The sequence below is a fragment of the Xiphophorus hellerii genome, chromosome 16 (genome assembly GCF_003331165.1).
Source record: "Xiphophorus hellerii strain 12219 chromosome 16, Xiphophorus_hellerii-4.1, whole genome shotgun sequence".
Taxonomy (NCBI): domain Eukaryota; kingdom Metazoa; phylum Chordata; class Actinopteri; order Cyprinodontiformes; family Poeciliidae; genus Xiphophorus; species Xiphophorus hellerii.
This window is the reverse complement of record NC_045687.1, coordinates 6,591,051-6,614,600: the sequence shown is the minus strand read 5'-3', so window position 1 is coordinate 6,614,600 and position 23,550 is coordinate 6,591,051. Positions and strand designations below refer to the sequence as shown.

Here is a 23,550-nt window from a genome sequence, read left to right as displayed (position 1 = left end):
GACAAGGACACCTTTCACAAAGGGACTTTTTTCTTTTTTAGGAGTCTGCTCGCTAGCCGTCGAGCATTAGCTAGCTGTGCTAGCTACGTTGAGACGGAGGCGACACCACAATGCTCCTATGTTTGGTTTGGACCTTCCTCATTCAGTGACTGTCTCGGAGTGCTAACTTTGCTGCATAGGAAAACCACCTTGGATTTTTTTGTTCTTGTTTTGGAAAACTACTCTGGTGAGCTAATGGAATGAATTGGCGCTGAGAAGGACTGGACGTGAGCGGCCTAGAGTGTTTATTTTGTGCTTGTGTTTGTTCTGTTTCTGCTTTGCAACTCTTTGTTTTGACATTTGAAGTAGCCGTTGTTTTCTTGTGGATGAATCTCTCGGAACACGGAAGCCGGCGTGAGGTATGCCAGGGTCGGACCGACACCATGGGACCAAGAGGAAGACTGTTTCGAGCGGCGGCGTGCCACACCAGACCCAAGGCCCAGCTCACACCTCTGAAGGAAACATGACGAGCAAAGACAGTAAGGCGCTGTTAAAATCTTCCATGATATCTTCGAAACGAAAACGGCATAAATCAAACAAACCTAACCGAGAATCCGTGGCGGTACCGCGACCCGGGGTTTTTGCCCCGGGTAATACGGCGCCTCCTGGTGTCAACACGGTGAAGCCTCTGGTGGAATACGACGACATCAGCTCCGACTCGGACACTTTCTCGGATCCCCCGTCCAACAGGCCTTCTGAGAGGGGGATCGGGGACCGACTGGATCCCTCGCCTTCTCCCGAACACGATGGGGACGATATCGTCATAGAACCTGAGCGAGAGAGCAAGGGTCAAAGACACTCTCGGAAAAAGCCCAAGGACCCTAATAAAGTCAGAGACTCTGGAAATGGGGAGCATGGGTACAAGAAAAAGAGCAGCAAAGATCGTGAAAAGGGTAATTTTGGGAAAGTCAAGGAGAAAACTGCTTCATCAGGCTCCTCGTCCAAGCGCCAGCTCCAACCAGAAGGTGACACCAAGCGTGGGGAGTCAACGCTCTCTGTACAGACTGCAGCCAGTGTAGGTAGCACCACATCCTCCACATCTTCATCTCGCAGTAAGGAGAGCGGTCGCTCAGGGAAGCCTCATAAAGAAAAGCAACAGCGGAGAGAAGGCCGAGGAGATGGAACTCGAAGCTCCTCCCATAGGAGGACAGACAGGACAGACAAGACTCACCGCAAGTCCTCCAAGAGCCATAAGTCGAGCCCTAAGGTGAAGCTGTCAGGCAGGGGAAGCCCTCGCAGAAAGGGTGCCAGCTCTGCTGTACCATCCAGTCCCAGAAGGGGCAGTGAGAGTCCACTGGGCTCCAACTATGGACAACAGGGAGACGAGGGGTACTCCAGGCGAAGGTTAGGCCAGAAAAGCCCCAGCCCCTACAGGGATTTGTCCCGCCGCAGCAGGCAAAGATCGGACAGCCCTTATGTCAACAGGCACAGGTCCTCCAGCTGTGAGAGGGACAGCAGCCCTTATTCCAGGAGACGCTCCATCAGCCCCTATGTCAGCCGCAGGTCCTCCAGCTTAAGCCCAGCGTCTCGGTGAGTATATAGGAAAACTTGAAACTAGGGGTGCACCGATTACAGTTTTTCAGCCGATCGCCAATTACCGATCTTTAAAAACCCTGACCTGCCGATTACAGTTTTGGGTATACTGATTTTTTTTTGTCTGAAATGTTGCTAAATACAGTAAGAAAGTTGCTATATTGGGGTGACTATTAACTCAAATGTTAATCCACCCACCCAAAATAGACTTGGGTAGGTGGGTCTGTCAGTCAAACATCTCACAGAGTAAAAGAGGACAGGGGTTAATTTTTAGACCTTTGCTGAGGTAAATAAGATTGGTGGATAAAATTGGCTGATCACCAAAATTAAGGAAATCGGGGCGATTTATCGGTGCACCACTACTTCAACCCTTTGTAGGGGTAGACCTGGCTACATCTGAATAATTATGACTTTTAATGGTTTAGTGTAGCAAACTATATAACATTTCAAGAGAGAGTTGAGAAGTAATCAGGAATGTCTTCATGGAATCTGTTAAACCTGCTTTATTGGTTTTAAGTCAGGTTGAACTGTTAACAGTTTCACCCTGACAAACCTGAATAATTGAAATAAGAGTATAAACTTGAAGCTCATCCATCTTTACACTAAAAAAAACAAGATAAATTAAAATTAGCTCAATTTCCATTTTGAGGGCCAATTTGGTTTGCATCCATTTTATTTATAGTTTAAGATGAAGTGGGTTTTATTTATTGTTTTTGGCTGTCATGTTTTTTGGATACTAATATCTTCCAGTTCTAGTGTTAAGTGTTCTTTACAAAAATCATTGATCTTTGAGAAGGCAAACTTGCATTATTGTGCCTTTCTCAATAGATTACTTGAAAATGGTTTCAAAATGTCATTGTTATTGTTTTTTGTTATAGTTACTAGGACGATTTAATGTCCAGCTAAATTTATCGTGACAGTCCTCATTATCTGAATAGGATAATTAAAAAAAACAAGTCTACTAAAAAAATGCATGGAAACGTTTAGTAAATTTTAGATTAAGAAATTGAATGATTTTCTATATTACATAGTGATGACAATTTTAAGGTTAGCAATTCTCTATTTTCAGTGAACATCTATATTAAATAACTTCTGAATTGTGTTTCAAAGATCTTTTAGAGTGGCTTAAAGTTTTTTTTGTCTTATTTCAGACGCTCAGGCCGTTCCAGAAGTCGCTCCCCGCTGCACTACTCCTCTCGCCGCTCCTCGTCTCGTTCACGCAACAAGAGGCATCCGTCTTCAGCCTTAGGAGGCAGCAGCTCTCACAGTAGTCGTCCAGCTAGCCGCTCCCCCCCTGCATCTCGCTTGCCCCTCAACTCCAGCTTGGGTGCAGAGCTCACCCGCAAAAAAAAAGAGCGCCTGGCCGCTGAGGCTGCCGCTCGCGCCAACGCCAGTGGCACCTCTTCCCCTCTTCCATCCACCCCAAAACTCGCCAGTTCCACATCTTCACGGCCCACTAAAACTGAGCCGCCACAGGTAGAAAGAGACTCTGTAGCGAAGGTGGAAACCCAGACTCAAGCAACAGCACAAATAGCCTCTGATACTCCCAGGAGTGAAGATCAAGTTACAGCACCTTTACCTTCCTCTCCCACCAATTCCCCTGCTCCTCCTGAGCCCTCCCCTCCTGTGCCCCCATCAGCTGTCTCACAGGTGCCACCGCCGCCTCCTCAGCCAGAGGCGGCTAATCAGCCCGCCACGCATCACATGTCCCAGGCTAAATCGCCAGGGTTTGTTCCTGCACGCAGTCCTGTCCGCCAGACACCACTCCACAAAACATCCACGCTGCCCCCCCTCCCTTTACCTCCGATGCTGCTGGGAAACACTCAGGACAGGTGAGTCGTCTCCAAGTGAAACATGTTTCCAAACATTAATAGTTTATTATAATATGAAATGCACATGCAGAACTATCCCTAGTATCGTTATGCTTTGCTTCCAAAGCGGAGAACTTTAATGGAATCCTATATTTCAGTCTTCATCAAAAGTTTTCTGGACTTTTGGGGGTTTTTTTTTTTGAGAACTTAAATGTCTAACCTGGATTTTTAGCATGTTTTTATTATTTTTTTGTTCAAGCGCTTATGTATGAGCATGAAAACTTGAGTGTGGGTTGGAAAAAGCTCCAGAAGTTTAAATACACCACTTTAAATTGTTACTTATAACATAAAAAGTTGACTGCTAGGAAGCAAAACTTCAAGATACGTGGATACAGAATTTTGTTTTAAAGATATTTGCACCACATTTACTTTCTAAACCTGAACAAGTTTTTTTCTGTTCCCTAAACTGAAAACAAAAGTTATTTTTCTTCCCGCAAGGTTTTATTACCATTTTGTCATTTCAGTCATTCCTCTGTAAAAGTAAACCACCATGGTCACATAAAAGAAAGTTGTGCTCTTGGATCGTTAATTTGGTGGATAATTTTATTTATTGGAACATAAAAGAAATTAAGGTTTATCTCTGAATTAGTTTGCTTTGCTCCGTCAGCCCAAAGAAATCCACGCCTCCCCAGCGTCCATCAAGAAAGGAAAAGACGTCTAGCAGCCGGCCATCTCTCATCGATCTCCCTCTGCCGCCCACTTTGACTGGAGTTGACTCATCGCCGCCTCAGTCGCCTGTCCGACAGCTTCCTCCTGTCCCCCAGCAACCCCTCAAGAAGAGACCAAAGTTAGAATCTTTTGTTAATTACCCCCGTTATCGTTGTTGCATCATTACTCCCACATAATCCCACATATCTTTGTTTTTCTGTTTCTCTTTGATTTCCAGGATTTGTTCTCCACGTTATGGTGAGAGAAAACATAACCTGAGTGACTGGGGGAAACGCTGTGTGGACAAATTTGATATAATTGGGATCATAGGCGAAGGCACATATGGCCAAGTGTACAAGGCGAAGGACAAAGACACAGGTAATGTACAGGCTTGCTAAGCATTTGTGATTATTCCAAGATATATGAATTAAATGCGTTCTACCGTAAATCCTGTGTGCATCACTTTTCTTTATAGGGGAACTCGTTGCTTTGAAGAAAGTGCGATTGGACAATGAAAAAGAGGGATTCCCCATCACCGCCATCAGAGAGATAAAGATCTTGAGGCAGCTCAAACATCGCAGTGTTGTCAACATGAAGGAAATCGTTACCGACAAGCAGGATGCACTTGACTTCAAAAAGGACAAAGGTACGACGGCTACAAAGATGGCATACATGATTTTTTTGCTGTGAATGGGGAAAAAAAAAAAAATTTCTGTTTTTAATCTCTTTTAAAGTTGAGATGACATGTGACAAAATGGATGGTCTTTAAGCAAAATGTTTACTGTCTAAGAGCCCAGAAAACATGATGTGGATTTCCTTTTAGTCTTTGTATTTTTCTGTTTGTTTGGGTAGCTCGAGGCTTTGGAAAGCTTTACTTATCGAGCGCTGGATAGAAAAACAAACATCGTTACTCTTACTTCTTTCAAGATACGCCTTTACCATACAAGTCTGTAGAGCTACTCCCATTTAAACGTTCCATATGGTAGCACTCCAACTGAGAGAAAGATTTCATGTGGTGTTTAACAGATTATTACATATGAAGGATTGGGCAGCCGTTTGTGAACTTCATTACTTCATTTCTTATTCACTCACAAATTGTCAAAAATTATTTTACAGTTTTTTTGGTTCTCTGACATTTAATAGTACCTATATCTGTGTGTGTGTGTGTGTGTGTGTGTGTGTGTGTTGTGCTCTGCTTGTCTGAGAATGGGCCACCAGAATAACATGTCTGGCAGGGAAACCTACACACCCGCTTCCCCAGCAACGCTGTCTAGCTCCTTCTGCTCGGATGTTCCTACCAGCCTCATCTGAGATTTTCTGAACTTATACTTCGCTCTAAGCTGTAATCTTTTCTATTTACTCTCAGGTGCATTTTATTTAGTATTCGAGTACATGGACCACGACCTGATGGGCCTTCTGGAGTCAGGCCTTGTCCAGTTCTCCCACGAACACATCCGCAGCTTCATGCGTCAGCTCATGGAGGGCCTGGACTATTGCCATAAGAACAACTTCCTGCACAGGGACATCAAATGTTCCAACATACTGCTCAACAACAGGTCAGAAAACAAACACACTCCAATCAATTTGCATTGTGATTATTGGCGTTTACAGTACTGTCGTTTTTTATTTTTGTTTTTTTGTATATTACTACAACCCATCGGACTAATGACCAATCTTTTCTCCCCCCCAACACGTTGTCTACTCTTTGTATTGTTGCATGAATGAAACAAAGTAAATATGGTTTTAATAAGGAAGTTGGTTGATGGAGATAAAGCTTGTTTGCTTTGTTACTCATGCCAGATGTTGATATTTCTCTGTTTGCAGAGGTCAGATCAAACTGGCAGACTTTGGTTTGGCTCGACTTTACAACTCTGAGGAAAGGTGAGTGGTGTTTATTTAAAAATAAATAAAAAAACATATAATAGATAACACACAGTCTGTTTACATTCAATTCCAACTCGAGTCCTTAAGAGTGGTTATTCTCCAACTTTTAGATGCCTCCTTATTCTATGGGTACCTGTATCAACTTACTGGTTCATTACCAGGCTGCTGCAGAACAGAATGATATGTTGATGTTGTAATTCAGGCATTTAATTTAGGTTTGTTGGTGCAGGACAGCACCTCTTAAGGACTGAATTTGGAGACCCCTATTGTAGTCCGTATCAAATTTTTGGGGTTTGCATGAATGACTTGTTTTTAAAATATTTTTTATTTATTTATTTTTTTACCAAGTGAGTAATTCTCCAGTAGATGGAGCCACAATCTTTTTACTTGCTTCTGAACCATTTCTGTTTGGACACACAGGGGCGCAAGTTTTATGTGAATTCCTCGTAACATCATTGTTCTTTGTCCTTCTTCCCCTGCAGTCGACCTTACACTAATAAAGTAATCACACTATGGTACCGTCCCCCTGAACTACTGCTTGGGGAGGAGAGGTATTCCCCAGCCATTGATGTTTGGAGCTGCGGGTGAGTCTAAAACTGTCGAAATGGAACGCCTGTTCAGTCAGTCAGAATCCAGCGTTTTTTTCTTTCTTTGTTTTTATTTTAAAAATACAAACCTTTAGACATAATTCTCTTACCGTGAAGCAACTTTTACAAAAGCCGAATGGTTTGTTTTCTAAAAACATGTTGTCCAATTTCATTTGCATAAACTGTACCAAAATAAATGTTGTAATTTATAAGTGGTTATATTTTTATAGAATAGTTCTAATTATCTACCAGATGTTTTCAAAGCACTTCTTCTGCAATGTAAGCAACATCTGCAATTTGCAAGATTAATCGTTTGCGTATTGTTTCTGTTTCTTCGGGGTGCCAGATGTATTTTAAGCTCAGCATGACTTTATCTGGTTAATAAGAACTGAAGGTTCTCCTGCTACTTATAATTATGTGTTGTAGCAATACTGAGACCCTGTTTATGTTTCTGATCTATAATGATTTACACATTTATACATTCCCTTCTCTTCAGAAAACTACTTTACTTGTTTTAACTACTTTACTTGTTTTATTCAAATGTTTACTTTTTAGTTTGCTAGTGATCAGGTTAAAATGAAAATACATTTTGCAGTTTTAATAATAATTTTAAAAAAAATCTAAATTCTGTGGTCCTCAAGTACTTTTAACTTGATATTTTTGGCCTGTACCTGTTAATCTTGTTTTCCTATACTCTTCCATGATTCTTTAAAGCCATTTAAAATTTCTACAACAATTATTTTGTAATTGTTGTAATATTGTAATTTGGAAACATAATCCTTGGGATTATGAATATTTTTTTCTCAAATAATGTTAAAATCTCATGTCTTATTTTTCTGAACCAGCATAATAAAGTATTATTATGCTTTTTGGATAGTTAGCTATATCAACAATTGAGTAAAATGCATATATTTTTTCTAAAGTACTTAGATTGAAAATTTATTTCAATCTAAAAGTAACATTTTCTTTTGTTTGTACATTTTGGGCTTGTATCTACATTTAATAAATGACACCCAACTAAGTTTGCCTATTTACACAGAAAGTTTTGTAAGTCACTTTTAAACAGGACTACTGCTCTTCATGTACAATATATATTCAGCGAGCATACTAACTTTGTTTGTGTGTTTGTTTTCTTTGTTTAGGTGTATTCTTGGAGAGCTCTTCACTAAAAAACCAATATTTCAGGCAAACCAAGAACTTCTACAACTGGAACTCATCAGGTACAGAAACTTCTACAGCCCCAAAGTGTTTTAGCTGCTGTCTGCTTTAAAAACCTGAACTCAACTGGTCTCACAAATAAATCGGATCAGCATTACAACTTAAATCAGTGTCATAACTCGTCAAAATAAACACAGATTACTTTTTTCTATTGAGTCCTTAAGAACTGCACTCTAAAAATAAGAGATTCCTCGTAGTTTTAATGAATATTTACAGAAACAATATGGACTATTAAAAAAAAATAGAGAAAAAGTTACTGATGAACCAATCTACATAACGTTTGATGAAAATTGACTCGTTTTGATAATTCATTTTGAATTATCAAAATGAACGAAAAGGATTATTCTAATCCTAGAGGGGAGCTCAAGGAAGAAAATAGGAGAATGATCCGTTAAGGACAAATACAAAGTGCCTTGTTTTGTCCAACATGTGCAACTCATGGGACTGGCTGTATTTCCATAGATACGTGGCAGCTATTTCCAACTGTAGCTTAGAAACACATCTGGACACAAACGACAGCACTGTTTCTGGGTTTCGTTTTGTGAGTTTGAACTTCTTTAGGTTCCTCACTTTGGATTAAGAACTAGGTTGCTAGTGCAAAGTGGTTGTGCTCAGAAAAGTTTTGGACGACTTGAACCAAGGTCTTAAAGCAAAGTCCAACAAAGCTTTACTCAAAGTTAGCAAAACAGTTTACTGTACAATAGTGTCTGGTTTCTTGCTTTGTTAGTTATTTGCTGTCATTCTTGGAAAACAACCTTCCAAAACAAATGTTAGGTTATCTGAGAGTTACATGCCTTTTATAGAGGAAGTGAAATTGAATTATCAATGCTTTTCCTCTGTGATGTTGGAGAATTTCACAGATTGTTTCTATCTCAAACTGCTGTTTTCTTCAATCATATGACATGATTAAAAGCTCCCTTCCGTTTCCTGCAGCCGTCTGTGTGGAAGTCCTTGTCCTGCGGCGTGGCCCGATGTCATCAAACTTCCTCTCTTCAACACCATGAAACCTAAGAAGCAGTACAGACGACGGCTACGAGAGGAGTTTGCCTTGTATGTCGCCTGCCAAGCGCTCATGTCCAATCAGTTGTTTTCTGTTAGTTTTGGTAAATATTTCTGTTCCTTTCTGCAGTTTGCCTACTCCTGCTCTGGACCTGCTGGACCGAATGTTGACCCTCGACCCTTCACGTCGCTGCACATCGGAGCAAGCTCTTCTCAGTGACTTCCTTACTGATGTCGATCCTGGCAGGATGTCGCCACCAGAGTTAGTAGCGAAAGACTTTTATTTAGAAAAGCACAGTTTATAAGATTCAAATCTGTTCAAATTTTGACCTTTTTGCGCTTTCTTTGTCCAGTCTTCCTCATCACCAGGACTGTCACGAGCTGTGGATTAAAAAGAAAAGACGTGCACGTCAGAGCGGGTTGCCTGAGGATGTGCCTGTGCCCAAAGTGCCCCGTAAAAATATGGCTGGGACCTCCAGTGGAGAGAACAGCCGACCCCAAAGCAGCCCGCCTGGAGCTCCGCCCCTTCCCCCAGGAAAGCCGCCCTCCACAGCCAAACTAGACAGTGAGCTGTCAGGTAACAGATCACCTCCAAGTATTTTGTTTGGAAAAAAAACGTCTTTCCCGTTTGTTGACCATTTTTATTGCAAATAAACAAAACGCTATATCTGAAATTAATAGAAAAATAAGCAAAGAAAAAATAGAAAATATTAAACAAATGTTGAATTAAAAGCCAAGTTTTAATTCAACATTTGTAGTGTTTAAGCAAATATTTCTTTCAGCTCCCAGACCTCCAAAGCTCAAAGGACATATTTTACTTATCATGTTTATTACATATTTTAAGGCAATTTACTCTTGGAATAATTTTAAACTTGTGGTTTAGAATAGTGGCATTTATTTCTCTGTTAGAAGTCAAGAAATATTTAAAAGTCTAACAGAAATGGAACACAGAGTGTTCTCATTATGAATAGACTAAATGAACAGGCACCCTGCCCCGGGATTTAAGAGCTTTGTGGTCCACCCAGTTTGCCTGCCAATGGTTTATCCCTTATGACAAAAAAGTGAAATAAAAACAAGTCAAATTCAGGTGGACTTTGTAACTTCTGCTCCAGTTCTGACTGGCGTTGTTGCCTTTCTACGTATAGGCGTCAGCAAAGATTAATTTAACACAATGATAGTGAATGAAAGCTGCTAAGTTTTACTTTTTCTACATCAACCTGTAATGTAGCTGTGATTGTGAAGACACTGTCTTCACAATCACAGCCACTTAAACTTTAAAAGCTTGCAAACAGTTAGATTTCCTTTTCTCTTAATATGTAATTTGGTCCGCTGAGGTGTGAGGTAAATTAAAATGCTGTTATACATCATACATGTACAGAAATGTGAGTATTTACTTGTGCATAGTCAGGAGTGGTCCTTTAATCACAATGCAGCCAGATTCTTTCTTTTTTTTTCTTTCATTTTTGGACTTTTCTTTTGTTGTTGTTTTTTACTGTTTCCAGTTCATGTTTTTGCTAATCGGTGTGTATTTTCAGGTCTTGGAGCAGCTGCAGAGCAACTGAATCAAACTGAGCTGGCCGTGCTGCTTAACCTCCTCCAGGGACAGACTGACATCAAGCTGCCCCAAGTGGCCCAGCTCCTTAACCTCTCTGACTCAGACACTGTCAGCCAGTTGCTATCAACTCTCAATGAGGCCTCTGACCACCAGGGGGCTGCAGAGGACCAGGCTCAGCCTCCTGCTGCGTCACAGCCTCCGGAGCCGCCTCCCGAACCCCAGGAGGCCTCACCCACATCTGGAGAACCTCCGCTCAGCCAGGAAGACCAGGCCAGCCTGCTGGCTCTCATTCTGGGCCAAATCATAAAACCTCAAACCGAGGAGCAAAGCGATGAAAGCAATGGCGTTAAGTCAGAGGAGGCGCTGACACGCAGTTCGTCCGCTTCTACTACTGATTCCAAGGGCAAGTCTGGGTTTAATCTTTAGAGAGTGAACAAAGAGGAAACCAGTCAGGAGGGAAATCCATAAAATGTGTAAAGCAGAGGAAATCTGTATAAGACCTATAAACTTTTCTTAAATTAGATTTTAGATGACTTGATGAAATGAACAATAATCCAAATGAATCTGGCTATTAGACCAATCATACATCAACCCATCTGTTATTGACAAATACTCATCTCCTTTCAGCACCTGTCTTTAAAAAAAAAAAAAAAAGCAAAAGAAACATTGTGAAAATCTCTTGTGCATTTGGCTGTCATGTGACCCTGATAAACAGGTAAAAGTTTGTGCACATGGACATGACCAGTGCACGGTTGAAATGCTCAGTAAAAACCAAAACCTAGTCGAGTGATGTTCAGCTGCGTAAAATAAAAAAAGTTTCACGCTGTGTTGTTCCCATGAAATCTCCCTCTTGTTTCTTTCTCACTGTCTTTGTTTCTGTCCGTTTCATTTTCACATGTTTTATCTTCTTCACTTCATTTTTATCATCAAGGAGGTGTCGTGGCTTCTTCACAGAAAAAAAAAAAACAGTCTGTAATGTCAGGATTTTTATGAAGAAAATCTAATAAATTATCAAGTGAAAATAAATATTTTGAATTTTTTTTAGATCTCACCTGCATGTGTTTCTTTTAAATTTGGTTTGTCACGTTTTTATTTATTTTTTAAAACTTTCACTCAGTAATTAGTATAAGTATTAAGCTGAATCACTGTTTATACTGGAATGGTTTTGAGAATTTTGAATGCTTAAAGCCACAATCTTAGTCTTGTTTTGGTTGCACTGTTCTATAAATATCACACACTGGTGCTTAGATCCCATCTTTTTCTTTCAATACACACAACTGGTTATATGGGAGGAGTGCCAATATTGTTTTACATGCAGCAAATTGAACTTTTTTATGTTTAATGACTAATAATTAAAAGTATTATTAATGAAAATGGGTTCATTAACAATTTTAAACCTGGAAAGTTGCATAAATTTTACTGTTTCACTGCTTCACAGCATTTATGGCCACATGAGCTGAGAGCAAAGACATGTTTATATGTAGTCAGTCATGTGCGCCCCCTTGTGGTCGATATGGGAATTTTAGCATTTCTTAACTTTCAAGTTGAACTTGCTCTCAGAACATTTTTATGTAAGTGAGGTGTAGAACATACTGGGGGTTAGAAAAAGAAAAGCTTAACATTTCTGATCAATTTTCCTCTATTTTTAATTCCTGTTGTTCTTTGGGTCCATTAGATGGTGGCGTGTCAAAAAGGAAACGAGTTCTGCCTGACCAGTTGCCTCCAAGCGGTGAACTGCGCCCCCCGTCTCCACCCGGGTCACCTCCAGCAGCTCCTCTCCTGGTGAACTCCCAACAAGCCGAGTCAGAAACTCGGCCTAGCAACCAGGACATCAGCCCTGCTGTGGCTGCTGCCTTGCTTCAGCTCATCTCCCAGCAGGACCTGGAAGTCATGACCTCCAAGCCAAGCAAAGACCCCTCCCCGGCTGTAGATGGCGCAGGCCGTGAAGAGCCCACCCCACCCTGGGTTGCGGACTCTCCTGTTAAACCTTCAGCCCCAGCTGAGGCCCCGGCAGCACTGGGTAATGATGCTCCCACCACTTCGGCGCAGTTCCCCAAGGACCAGGATCTGCGGTTTTCCCATGGAGCCGCCCGCTGAACTCCAATCCACCGGTGACCTTAATGTTGGGTATCATGAGACAGCTCCAGCAGTCCTGGCCTGAAGGGAAAGGAAAGGCAGATGGAGAATGCAGCCACAGAAAGTGACTCACTGGACCAAGAGCAGGTAGTGAAAGTCAAATCAAAGATTTTGAAAGTGAATGTCTAAAAGGAGGAGATTTTTTTTTTTCAGGTAATGAACGCATTTGCCTAATGGAGCAAGCTGTTCTGTTGCTTTGGTGGGAGTGTTTGGACATGGGGTCAGGCTGTCAAGGATTAGTTCAGGTTGCAACACTTGCCGCCTCCAAGTCTTTGCTCATTTCCAAACATCGACGAGGCCGGACTGCTAAACTGAGTGCTATGCAACTGAGGCTTAATGATTGTCAGTTCCACTGCAGTGGCCCCCTTTCAGTGCGTTTCAGTGTTATGGAGAACAATGTTTTTCAGTTTATTTTAAATGCGAGCTCCTCCTGTTCTCAGTCTGTTTCCTGAACGATCTCTGCTATGGTGGGGCTTCCTTTCTGCTTTGAGTGACCACTGTGTATGTTTTTCAGAGCATTTCTTTTGTTTTAAACCCCAAACCTCAGCAGATTGGGATGTACTGTCCTACCTGAACTCTGACCCTATGACGTGCAACAATCATTTCTTTAACAAGCCTCTAGTTCTCCTGTTTCTGACCCATAAACAGATTATATCAAAACATTATACGTCGCTGCTCTGCACATGCTACTCTAGTTCACGTAAAGTTGAATAAATGCACACGGATTTACCTAAGCGCGTTGCCTTTCTGACAACTGTTGCAACAAGTCCCGCCTCATTTTCTTTCTTTATTTCGATTAGATTATTTTCTACATAACGTGAAAAACGCTTTAAAAAGTGACGGTCAGCCATTTTGCTTCCGGTGTTTTTGCTTTGAAGAAAGGAAGAAGTAATGTCTGTAAAATAAAAGACAGAAGAAACGACAAAAATAATTGTAATTGTGTTTTTGGGGCTGTGGGTCGCTTATTAAAGGTTATTCCACAAGATGGACTACATACTATTTCTGAACGTTTCTGTGTGAAGTGACCACTAGATGGTAGGCATTTCCACAAATCCCAACTGTTTTTTTTTTTCATAAAAGGTGAGAACTGCCGTTTTGGGCAGGTTACGGTGCTATGAGTTGTTGAGTCAGCATGCTGTCTTTGAAGGAAAAAAAGAACAAAAATACTGAATAGAGGACACTCAGGTGTACAGTAAAAGATTCCTGGAAAATCTCATTTCACCTCAGATATTAACATAATTTTTAAATGGTTCTCTCTTTATCAGTTTTGCACATATAGTCCAAAACTGATGCATCTTTTTAATATTTCCACATTCCTCCTTTTAAATCCACATACTTGTAAAAGTTTGGCATTTTATGTGATATAGTACACAGAAGTAGATTTGGGATTCGTCCATTGCAGCGTAGCTCAAATGAGATTGGATGGAGATAATCTGATCAAGACGACACCTAACAATTGATCAATAGTACCTCACCGTTGGAAGGGAAAAAATGCAACAGGATGTTTTCTAATGGAAAAGCTTGGCTTTTTTATGAAGGAATTTTACCAAAAAACTCTTTAATGTGAAAGTGAAAACTTGGTAAAGAAAAATTACGAAAATATCTAACACAGACTCTCCTTTGCACAGCACAGACCGTCTATAGGTCTCAATTAGACTTGCACATCTGAACTTGTCAATTTTAGTCCATTATTCCTGGCAAAACTGTTCAAACTCTCAGGTTGCTTCAGAATCAGCTCTGAACATCCCTTTTCAACTCCAGCCACAAATTATCTTTTGGATTAAAGTCTTGGCTTTGACTGGTCCACTCGTACTGCCACCCCATGCTTCAGAGTGGGGATGTTGTGTTTTTGTGGTTATGTGTAGTGTTTGGTGTCCACCAAACTGTGTCTTGTCTGATGACCAAAAAGCTCTATTTTGGTCTCACCAGACTAACAAACTTTTGTCCATTTGACCATTAGACTCAAGTTGAGCGTTGATATTAGTTTTCTTGTCTCTTTATGCCTCTCTTCCACAAAAGAGAAGAAGAGAAGGAATATGGCCACAAAAGGGCCACATTCCTTTCATTTTTTGACGAATTTAGCTGGACTCCAGGGTATGTTTAATGCCTTAGATTTTTCTGTATCTATCCCCTGACTTGTACTTGTCAATAGCCTTTTCTCTGATTTGCTTGAAGTGTCTTTATGTGTCTTTATGTCTGTCATACTCCAATCACTTGTGACACACTTACTGCACTCTGGTGATCTCTATTCCACTCACTGAGAATACAAACACAAGTTAGTCAGAACTCTTGAATTAGGTCAGTCACTTTAAAGGAGTTAGAGTTGTTTTGGAGGGATTTTAAAAACAATAAAATTGTTAAAACATTCATCAATACCTTTTAAAGGCACTGTACCTGACCAGACCACCAGGTATAGGTGTTGTTGTCTTGCAAGGGTCAGGGAGCATTTGCACTAAACAAAAGAGCCTCAGAGCTTTTCTCTGATCAAAGTTGATTCACTTTGAGAAGAATTTATGGCAACCAACGATGTTAAAGACATCAAGGAGAGCGCTATGTGTCACCAGAAGTCGTGGTGATGTTAGAGTGTGGGTAGAGGGGGTCAGCTGTGACCTGAAGGTCCACCCTTCAAGAAGAGTGGGACGCCATGCCTCAGCAGACAATACGTCGAGTCGACTTATGAATAGCAGTAAACATCGTCATCTGTAGTTGATGCTCAAAGGCACAGGACATTATTGAGACATTGACATTTTTTTGTTTGATTTTCTTTCAATACGTTACGTTGAGGACATCACCATGGCAGGCTTCCACTTTCATATATTATTGTAGCATCAACCTTTTTACGTTTTCCATAAATTTTGGAATAAATTAATATTGATTGACTTATATATTTAAAAATAATAAATGACACAGATGATGTTGCAGACTTCTTGAGAGAAGTGACAGTTTTGATTACAGCGGAAAAGGGGTTGCAAGAATATCCTCATTTATGCATCATACAACATTCCCAACCTTTATTAGATCTTAACATTCTGTGTGTTGTTACATTTATAGGCTTGAATAAAAGTGAGAATTTTCACCAATCAGCAGATCAAGGCTGTTTAGCTGACTGATGTATTTTTATCCAGCAAAAATGCACAAGCAGCTAAATTACACTTTTTTTTTAAAGTGAGCAGACTTGTAATATTGTCTCCAACCCAATTAAAGTTGGATGGATTATATTCCAACCCAGTCAGATGGAGACATGACGTCTCCATGATTGGTTCTCCCTCTATATCAATCATATTTATACATCAGTTATTTCCCCACTTGGTTTGATCTCTCTATGAAGATCCCGACAGGCAGCCAAGGATCATAAACCTTAGATGGGCAAACGCAGAGGCTTCCAAGGATGGTGCAGATTGTGTGTGTGTGTGTATGTGGTGGATTGGCTTCACGCACACAGAGACCAGCTCCTCACTTGGCACGCTTACAGAGCCGCTTACCCCTCTGGCCCGGCGAGCAGCTGAGCCCTCTGGGTGGGATATCCATTCAGAGAGGAGGTGGAGGGAGGCTCACCTGCCCTCTAGCACAGGCCCAGTGAGAATGAGATGAGACGGTGCTGCATTCTGTCTGATGCCTCTGCCCGTCGGGACTCCAAATAATAGTGAATGTGCCCGCAGGGACTTTCCACTGGAGGATGTAGTGGGCAATGCCAGCGCCAAGTCACAAAGACGAGACGAATAAATCAGGGCTGAGGAGTGACGAGAGGGAGGCGAGCGAGGCGGCGCCATCAATCAGAAAAAGCACCTTATGGGGAATGCCCAAAAATGTGCCAATCTGAAGCTCACTGTCGCCATGGCAGGGACAGTCTGCAGCGATCAAAATGGAGCCTCCACTTTGAATGCTGGCACTTAAGTCAGCTGCAGCAATTCTGGGAGACTTCCAGACAAACAGTGAAATTGCTGAGGGTTTGTTTCAGTCTATTCATGCTAAACTGATTTAATGAATGTTTGGGTTTTTATTTCATAGACTGATTGAATTTTCTGAGTCCCTCTCAGATCTGGTGATGAGCAAAATTAAACACCTGGTTTGGGTGACGTGATATTTAAAGGATATGTGAGCAGCCCTGAATTAAAACAGAATGGAACAATGCCAATTTTACAGCAAAAATTAACTATAAAGAGAGACATAGAACCATTTTCTTGAGTTTTCTACAAGCTGTAAACTATATCTTAAATTTTTCTTAAATTATACTACCACTGGCAGAACTCGCTGTACTTTTTCATTTTCAAGGAACAAATGAAGCAGTTTGATTCCGTCTAAACCGCCATGTAAAACAAAGGATGTTATGCATATCAATACAACTCTTGAATAAACTTAACGTGATTTTTAGAAGATGTAAATTGAACTAGCAAAGCGCTAAATATTCTGAAATGTTTTGTCTAATTCTTTTATTTCTCATTTTAATACTTCATTTGAACATATAAAAAGGCATTGATAAAAAGTTCTTAACTACCTCTATAGAACATAACCCGGCAATGAAAACATGAGTGTGTGCAGTGCCGTCTGCATTTTGTCTTTGTGAGCAATTTGCCGGTTTGATGACTGAGGCTGTTTGATCAGCTTGTGAACTCATCGAGGAGAGGCAGGGACTTCCACAGCTCCACATCAAAGACACACAAAGCCAAATTAAACAAAAAAGACAAATACCGGCCCAGAACTCCAAATATTGGCAAACGTACATATTAAAATAAAAGTAAAGTAGAACTGAGATTCCTACACCTCTTTAGTTGAACAAAATGTGAATCAAAGTCTTTTTAATTATTAAGACAGCTTGCGTGTAAATATTCTTGTCTTCATCAGCTCTTCTTTGTCTTCTATCAAATAAAATTTAATGTCAGCCATTTTGTTTACGAGTACATCTCTGTTTATACAATATTTCAAAAACTGATCTACTTCCCCCCAGCTGTGATGTATGGTTTACTGCTGAAACAGCAAGTTTTATAGGTGCCATAACACGACTCCCCCACGCCCCCCCCAGTTTCTCTTTATTTTATAGTTTTCTAGGAAATTTCATGTTACACATGGTTGTTATATCAGGCCTGGCCTTTACAAGCAGACTTTGAGGATGTTTATACTGAAAAGAGGCAGAAAGAAAACTTGAACTCGCCCAGGAAACAGTTTACAAATACAAATACAGCTTTTAATCACACACAACATACATTTGAAGAAAACATCAGATTTAAATCAGGATTCTGGTTGGGCCACTCCAAAATGTTGCTAAAACTAAAAGTTAACTTTGAAGTTGATGCTTTTAATCCTTCCTTTTAAATTATTGTTGACTATATAAAAACAATATATTCATATAAACTTTTCATTTCTAAATTGATTAAAAGATGTCATCAACAGAAGACCATCCAGCCACACATAGACGTCTTGTAAACAAGGCCTCAATAGAGTTAACGAGTTAGCTAACGCTAGCACTAAGAATGTCACTGCATCCCTTTTGATGGTGTGTTTCCCAAGACAAAAATGACAAAAACAATGACAAACTGTTTAATAATACTATTCAAAGCAGGCAGTATAGTTATGTCCCTAAAAGTGAGCACACACAGCGCTAGCAGAAGCAGAATTCACGATGCTAATGCTATCATCACATTGGCCGAGACGTCATATTAACACACAGTAAATTTATGTCTAAAATAAAGTTTGTTGTCAATTTAGCATTATTTGCAGCTTAACACTTTGCTGCGTGTGTCGCTTTCATAGGCAGAAGGAAATGACACCTCAAAGTTATTCTTACTTGAAACTAGCGGAGTTTGCTAAAGCACTCGTCCTTGAAATGCTTTGCATAAAGAGGACATTCCCCACTGATGTGTGTTTATTTGTCAAGAAAAATGAAGTTAATACAACCAACAACCAAACAATTTGACTTGTCCACTTTTATCTTCGACATCCTTAAACTTCAACTACAGAATCAATGCGAGAAATAAAAATGGCTGATTCGCAAAATTGGTTCATAGAAAGTCCATGACCTTGTTTAGCACTTCTACAGCTAATACTGTGACGTAATAGTTCAAAAAACATAGTAGGGAATAAAAAAATTCCAAACAGAATATAAAGATATGTATGAAGCACCGAGGGAGACTAAATTCAGTCAGGTGTTCATTTTATTTTATATTTGTCACTACTTACCTATAGGGCTAGTGGTGTTAAACACAGATGCAAAAATGATCAAGCATAGACCATGACCAACAGCAGTGAGGCTAACTGGAGAGGCTGTAGTGTAAAGAAAAACTCAGGAAAGATGACACTGCTGGCTTCTTTAAATATATTCTGTGACCTTTTGTCTTGGCGATATCCCCACCTCAGTCAAATTCACATCATCCTCTTTGCATGATACTGCAATTCTGCAAACCAAAGTCATTTTTTCCCAAGGTCTCACCTTGTTATTATCAATTCGGTTCAAAAAGCTCGATCAGCACTGTAGAATCACTGCCTCGTCTCCCCCTCGGCACCTGCATGTGCCGGTGCTGCCTCTTTAAGGGCAGAGGGGCTGCTGGGAAAGCAGTAAGAGAGAGGGTAGGGGTGTAGGAAGGGGAGGGGGTAGGGGGGGCGCGGGCCCTGCAGGACCATTTGTGCTGAAGCTCATTTGCACAGCGACACTTAATTGGCTACAACAATTAATTAATGTGTTGGAAAGTTGGCACAAAAAGTTCATTTAAGAGGGTTTTAATAAGCAATTAGAGGAAAAGCAGCGAAGAGGGGGAATTACTGGAGAGGAAAAGAGGAAAAAGCAGAAATGGAACGAACGTCTGGCTACAAGAGACGTGAACGCCCCTCTGTAGCTGGCTGCCGTGCTCTGCCTCTTTCGCTGACCTTTCACTTTTGAAGAGCGGATGAATGATTAGGCTTCATCGCCACGCCATCGTATCTCTCTCTGATGCCCTCAAATCCGTGTTCTTAAGTGGACTCAAAAACCCACAATGCCCTTATATTCTTACACGTCTTAACCTCGGTGGCCCCTCGGTGCCCCTCCCTTCCCTCGCTCTTGTCCCGGTGCCCAGTGTAAAATATCGCATGACTAATGAGCAGAGCAGGTTGGAATCCTGGGGAAGATGTCCTTGGAAGACGAATGCATTTTCAGCAGAATAATTAACTTAATTAACAAATTCACATGCATATTCATCAGCCTATTAATGTCTGCTTCGCGCTGCTTGATGAGCAATGCAATAATAACCGTTTCATTTGCATATTTGCATTCACACTCACACCCTTCTCCAAATAACGAAGAGAAGACGGTGCAGGAAATTCGGAAGGGTATTTTATTAAAAAAAAGTCGCTCCGGCTCATCCTGCACGAAAGTGAGCAGCCTGCACATGTCTACACCTGAGAAGTTTCTTTTTGGTTGTTTTTGCTGCATGCCACATCAGCTTTAGTAAAACTAGAAGTGACACTCTTCGTCTTGCTGCCTGCACCTCCAGCCTCCTTCCAAAGATTACCGCGGCTCCCTCTTTGCTTCCTCTCTTTCAGCTCCAAACTCCATCTTTCCTTCCTGTTTTGCGACTCCTTCTATCCCCTCGTTTTACTAATTAATCCCCGTCATACTTCGGTTTAATTTATTTATTTCTTGCTTTTGAAGTCTGCCTTGTCTGCCTGTCAGTGTAATGTATGTTTTGCAGGAGAACTTTAAAGCTCTGTGTGTGTGTGTTTGTGTATACGGCTGGTTTGAAACTAAAAGAGCTGTAAATGGGGATAGAAATAAACAAACAAATGTGGGCTGTGCATGTTCTCCAACTTCCTTGATTTTTGTTTTTGTTTACGTTTTAGGGGTTCATCCGGCATGTGCATCTGTGTACTTCCCTTCAATACGGATTTGTATCGAGTTCAGATGATGCTGCCTCTGCGCCACTCAGTTACTCTCTCCTTGAAAATGTGTGTGTCTTGGGAGGCATCACAGGCTTTACATGTGTGTTTCTGTGGGTACACTCTTTGGATTCAACATATATTGTATTATCTACACTACTTTTATTTGCATACAAGCTCCTCTTTCTAATATTTTAAATGGCAGCGAAGTGATGGTAACATTTTGGTGCTTTATCGAGTTCAACAGTGTAACTGCCTTTTCTTTTAAGGAGGAAATAAGTGTGCGTGCGTGCGGGGGTGCGTGTGTGTGCGTGTGTGTCTTCGGCCAGTCTGTGCTCAGACACCAGCAGTTTGTGGAGCAAGAATAAAAAGTAGGGAGTGATGCCAAGTGAGTCCCTGGAGAAAAATAGAGACAGAGAGAGAAGAAAGGATGTGGAAAGGATTTCGCACACACACACACACACACCCACACACACGCACACACACACGCACCCCCACACACTCTCTAAATGAGTCACTTACACAAAGAACACTAGCTTAGCTGTAGTGAATTACAAAGCTCACACTCATTTTAGATAAGGTTTATAGTTAAGGTGGTCAAAACATACGGATGCATTAGCTCTTGTCAGAGGCGGCCCAAGCTTATATGAGGCCCTGGGCAGAATTTCTTTAGGGGTCCATTTCATATGGTCCATGGTGGATTTTTGTACTCTACATTCAATTCAGCTTGATTTATCGGTAAGTAGTGTCCCAGCAACTAATGAAATTTGTTTGAATATCACTGTCCCTTAAGATTATTATTATTATTATTGTTATTAAATTTAAAAAGATGAAGGCATAAACATATGATCAAGAGTTCCGACTTGTTTTAGTACTTTGAAAAAAACAACAAAAGATTTTAGATGGCAGCGAAGTGATGGTAATATTTTTGAAAATGTAAGCATCATGTGACTTTTCTGAAGCAGCAATTCAAAATTAAGCTTAGATCAGCTACTCACAATAGAAGTTGAAACATTTCTTTGAATAGATTCCTGCAGATGTTGTTTTCAAAATTCTAATAGGACTATGTCACTTCCAAAAAAGAGATTTAGTTGCCAGGTCATAATAAAGATTACAGACATTTTAAAAAATAAAATCTTCAATATTCTAAGGTTTATCTTATTGCTAAAATGCAGTAGGTTCTGCATTACTAGCATAATTAAGCCAATGACGACAAAGTGATTGTTAACTCTTCAAAATAAAGCTAATATTAGATTCAAGAAGGAAACTTTCAGGTTTTCAAAGAATACATTATTGCATTATTGGTTGGACCCAACCAAGGCATTAAAAAGTGACTGCGTTTGTTTTTCAAAATAAAGCCCAGAGATGCTTTTTTATGGACTCAGATGTAAGCCAGACAAAATATCCTTATTATGCTTTCTCACTAGTCCACATATAAACAATTACACTGCGGCTTTAATAAATACCACATCCTATTATTTATATTAGATAAATAGCTACTAAGTTCACCAAGTGTTGCATCATCAGATTAAAATAAGATTGTAAGAATGTTTTATTTGCAGTTTAAATTCTTGAACCTTTAGCAGAGCTTAAGCTCTCAGACAGGTCAGAAAACCTCTCACTCTCAAGTCCTCGCAAAGATAGAAGAAGAAAAAACACGCACAGCTTGAGGCCGATCTCTCACCTTTTTGTCTCTCTGTCCACTCTCCCTCTCCTCCCCTCCGTCTCTCTCTTTTTTTCTCCATCTCCCAGCTTGCTGAGGTGACACCCTGTGTGTGCAGTGTGACACTGAGCTGTCACCTCCCACTCCTTGCATCACACCTCTGCCCCCTGCTGGGCAAACCGCGTCACGGCATCCAGACGCCGCCTCCGCCTCCTCCTCCGCCTCCACTGGCACCACGGAACATAACTTCACATTCTGTCACGCTTTCAGTCAAAGCTTTTTTTTTTTTTTTTGGACTCAGGTTATGTGATAACTTCGAACTATTTTGCTTTCTGATTATTTTGCAATTCCAAATATTTATTTCTATTCTTGGTTTGATCATGCCACAATATTTTTTTAACCTACCAAGGCCCTTTGGTCAGCCCTTGCAGAGATGTAATAAAAACTTGACATAGAATTGGCTTTATTGCAGAAGGATAGTTTTACACTGCAAAATAGAAGGAAAAAAAAAATCCAACCTTCAACGTAGACAAACTTGTCCATTGAGGCCAAAAATAAAATAAGTCCTACATTTAAAAAATACAAATTTTTATTAAAATGACTAGTTTTACCATATTTACAACATTTAGTTTTTTTATTTTATTTTTGTATTATATTTGACAAAGATAGCGCAGAGAGGGATCTGGATCTTTCAGCTTTCTTCTTTGCTCAATCTTTAGATTATCCAGAGTTCTGGATCCTCTCTGATGTCTCCTTCTCAGCAGCTCAGTTCAGGTCTTAAAACATGGGAGACGGTTAATTTTGTTTCCACCTGGAACGTTTGTTTTCTGAAAGTTCATTATTAATCTCATAAGAGTAAATCAAACAGAGGGGTTTAGCAACTCTACATGTTTGTATTTTTGATAGTAGGACAGAAAAGCTTTTTTTTCTGACATGCCTTTGAAACAGTTTCCTTGGATTATAGATTGCTGGTTATGAAGATTTGTTGATGCCAAGATGTCACTATTTGCTGCCACAATAATCATTTTCCTACCCTCCCTCCAATCCTCAGTGATATTAAGATAAACTTGGTCCTGAAAACCCTTTATATTGTCTAAACATGTTGCAAATAAATATAAAAATAAACATTGTTTTTATTGTTAAAATACTCTGATACCATACAATTTTCCATTTGTTTTTCAGCCCTAACAGCATCCTCGTTGTCTCAGAGATGATGATCTCACACACATCCTAAATTTCTGACCTGCTACGATCCTCAGTTCAATATTTCCAAACTCGCAGCTTGATAAACTGGAGAAGAGCCACAGATTCTGACACATGCAGATGCTCCAACATCAAATTAATATCTTTTACAAAGACTTTTTTGGCTGCTGTTCTGCAGGTTTGATGAATATTTTAGCACTTGCTGCAATTAACAACAAGAAAGTCAAGAAAGTTGCCAGGAAGTAAAACTGAGAATAATTTACCATCTTGTAAACATATGAAAGAATTGGATAAAAGAAATGGTGCATGATCTTTTTACAGGCTAATGGGATTTTCCTTTTTAAAAAAGAAAAAGAAACTTAGGTTTTA

The 23,550-nt window shown here is 40.3% G+C and overlaps 1 protein-coding gene and 1 long non-coding RNA gene across 3 annotated transcripts; one reads left to right on the top strand and one right to left on the bottom strand.

The window, feature by feature from the left end:
* Window positions 1-261: 261 nt before the first annotated feature.
* On the bottom strand, window positions 262-734 carry LOC116734937 (uncharacterized). The gene is made up of 2 exons (XR_004342294.1): window positions 587-734; window positions 262-491 (listed from the first exon to the last, which is right to left on the bottom strand). It is a non-coding gene; the product is annotated as an uncharacterized LOC116734937 (long non-coding RNA).
* On the top strand, window positions 374-23,107 carry cdk12 (cyclin dependent kinase 12). 2 transcript variants are annotated; one of them, XR_004342292.1, is made up of 15 exons: window positions 374-1,569; window positions 2,724-3,404; window positions 4,051-4,230; window positions 4,330-4,469; window positions 4,567-4,737; window positions 5,458-5,647; window positions 5,916-5,972; window positions 6,458-6,559; window positions 7,705-7,782; window positions 8,714-8,830; window positions 8,910-9,041; window positions 9,133-9,356; window positions 10,315-10,737; window positions 12,010-12,557; window positions 22,068-23,107. XR_004342292.1 is itself a non-coding variant. In XM_032586464.1 (14 exons), exons 1-14 carry the CDS (start codon window positions 401-403, stop codon window positions 12,429-12,431), a joined length of 4,086 nt encoding a protein of 1,361 aa, XP_032442355.1. In that variant the 5' UTR covers window positions 374-400; the 3' UTR covers window positions 12,432-13,466. The 2 variants fall into 2 exon arrangements, 1 of the variants encoding a protein (XP_032442355.1); XM_032586464.1 differs by lacking the exon at window positions 22,068-23,107 and having other exon boundaries at window positions 12,010-13,466.
* Window positions 23,108-23,550: the final 443 nt, after the last annotated feature.

Coding starts and splice junctions, on each gene's coding strand:
- cdk12 (XM_032586464.1), top strand. CDS start 401: ATGCCAGGGTCGGACCGACACCATGGGACCAAGAGGAAGACTGTTTCG. Junction 8,831..8,909: donor CTACGAGAGGAGTTTGCCTT/GTATGTCGCCTG, acceptor TCCTTTCTGCAG/TTTGCCTACTCCTGCTCTGG. Junction 9,042..9,132: donor GGCAGGATGTCGCCACCAGA/GTTAGTAGCGAA, acceptor TTCTTTGTCCAG/TCTTCCTCATCACCAGGACT.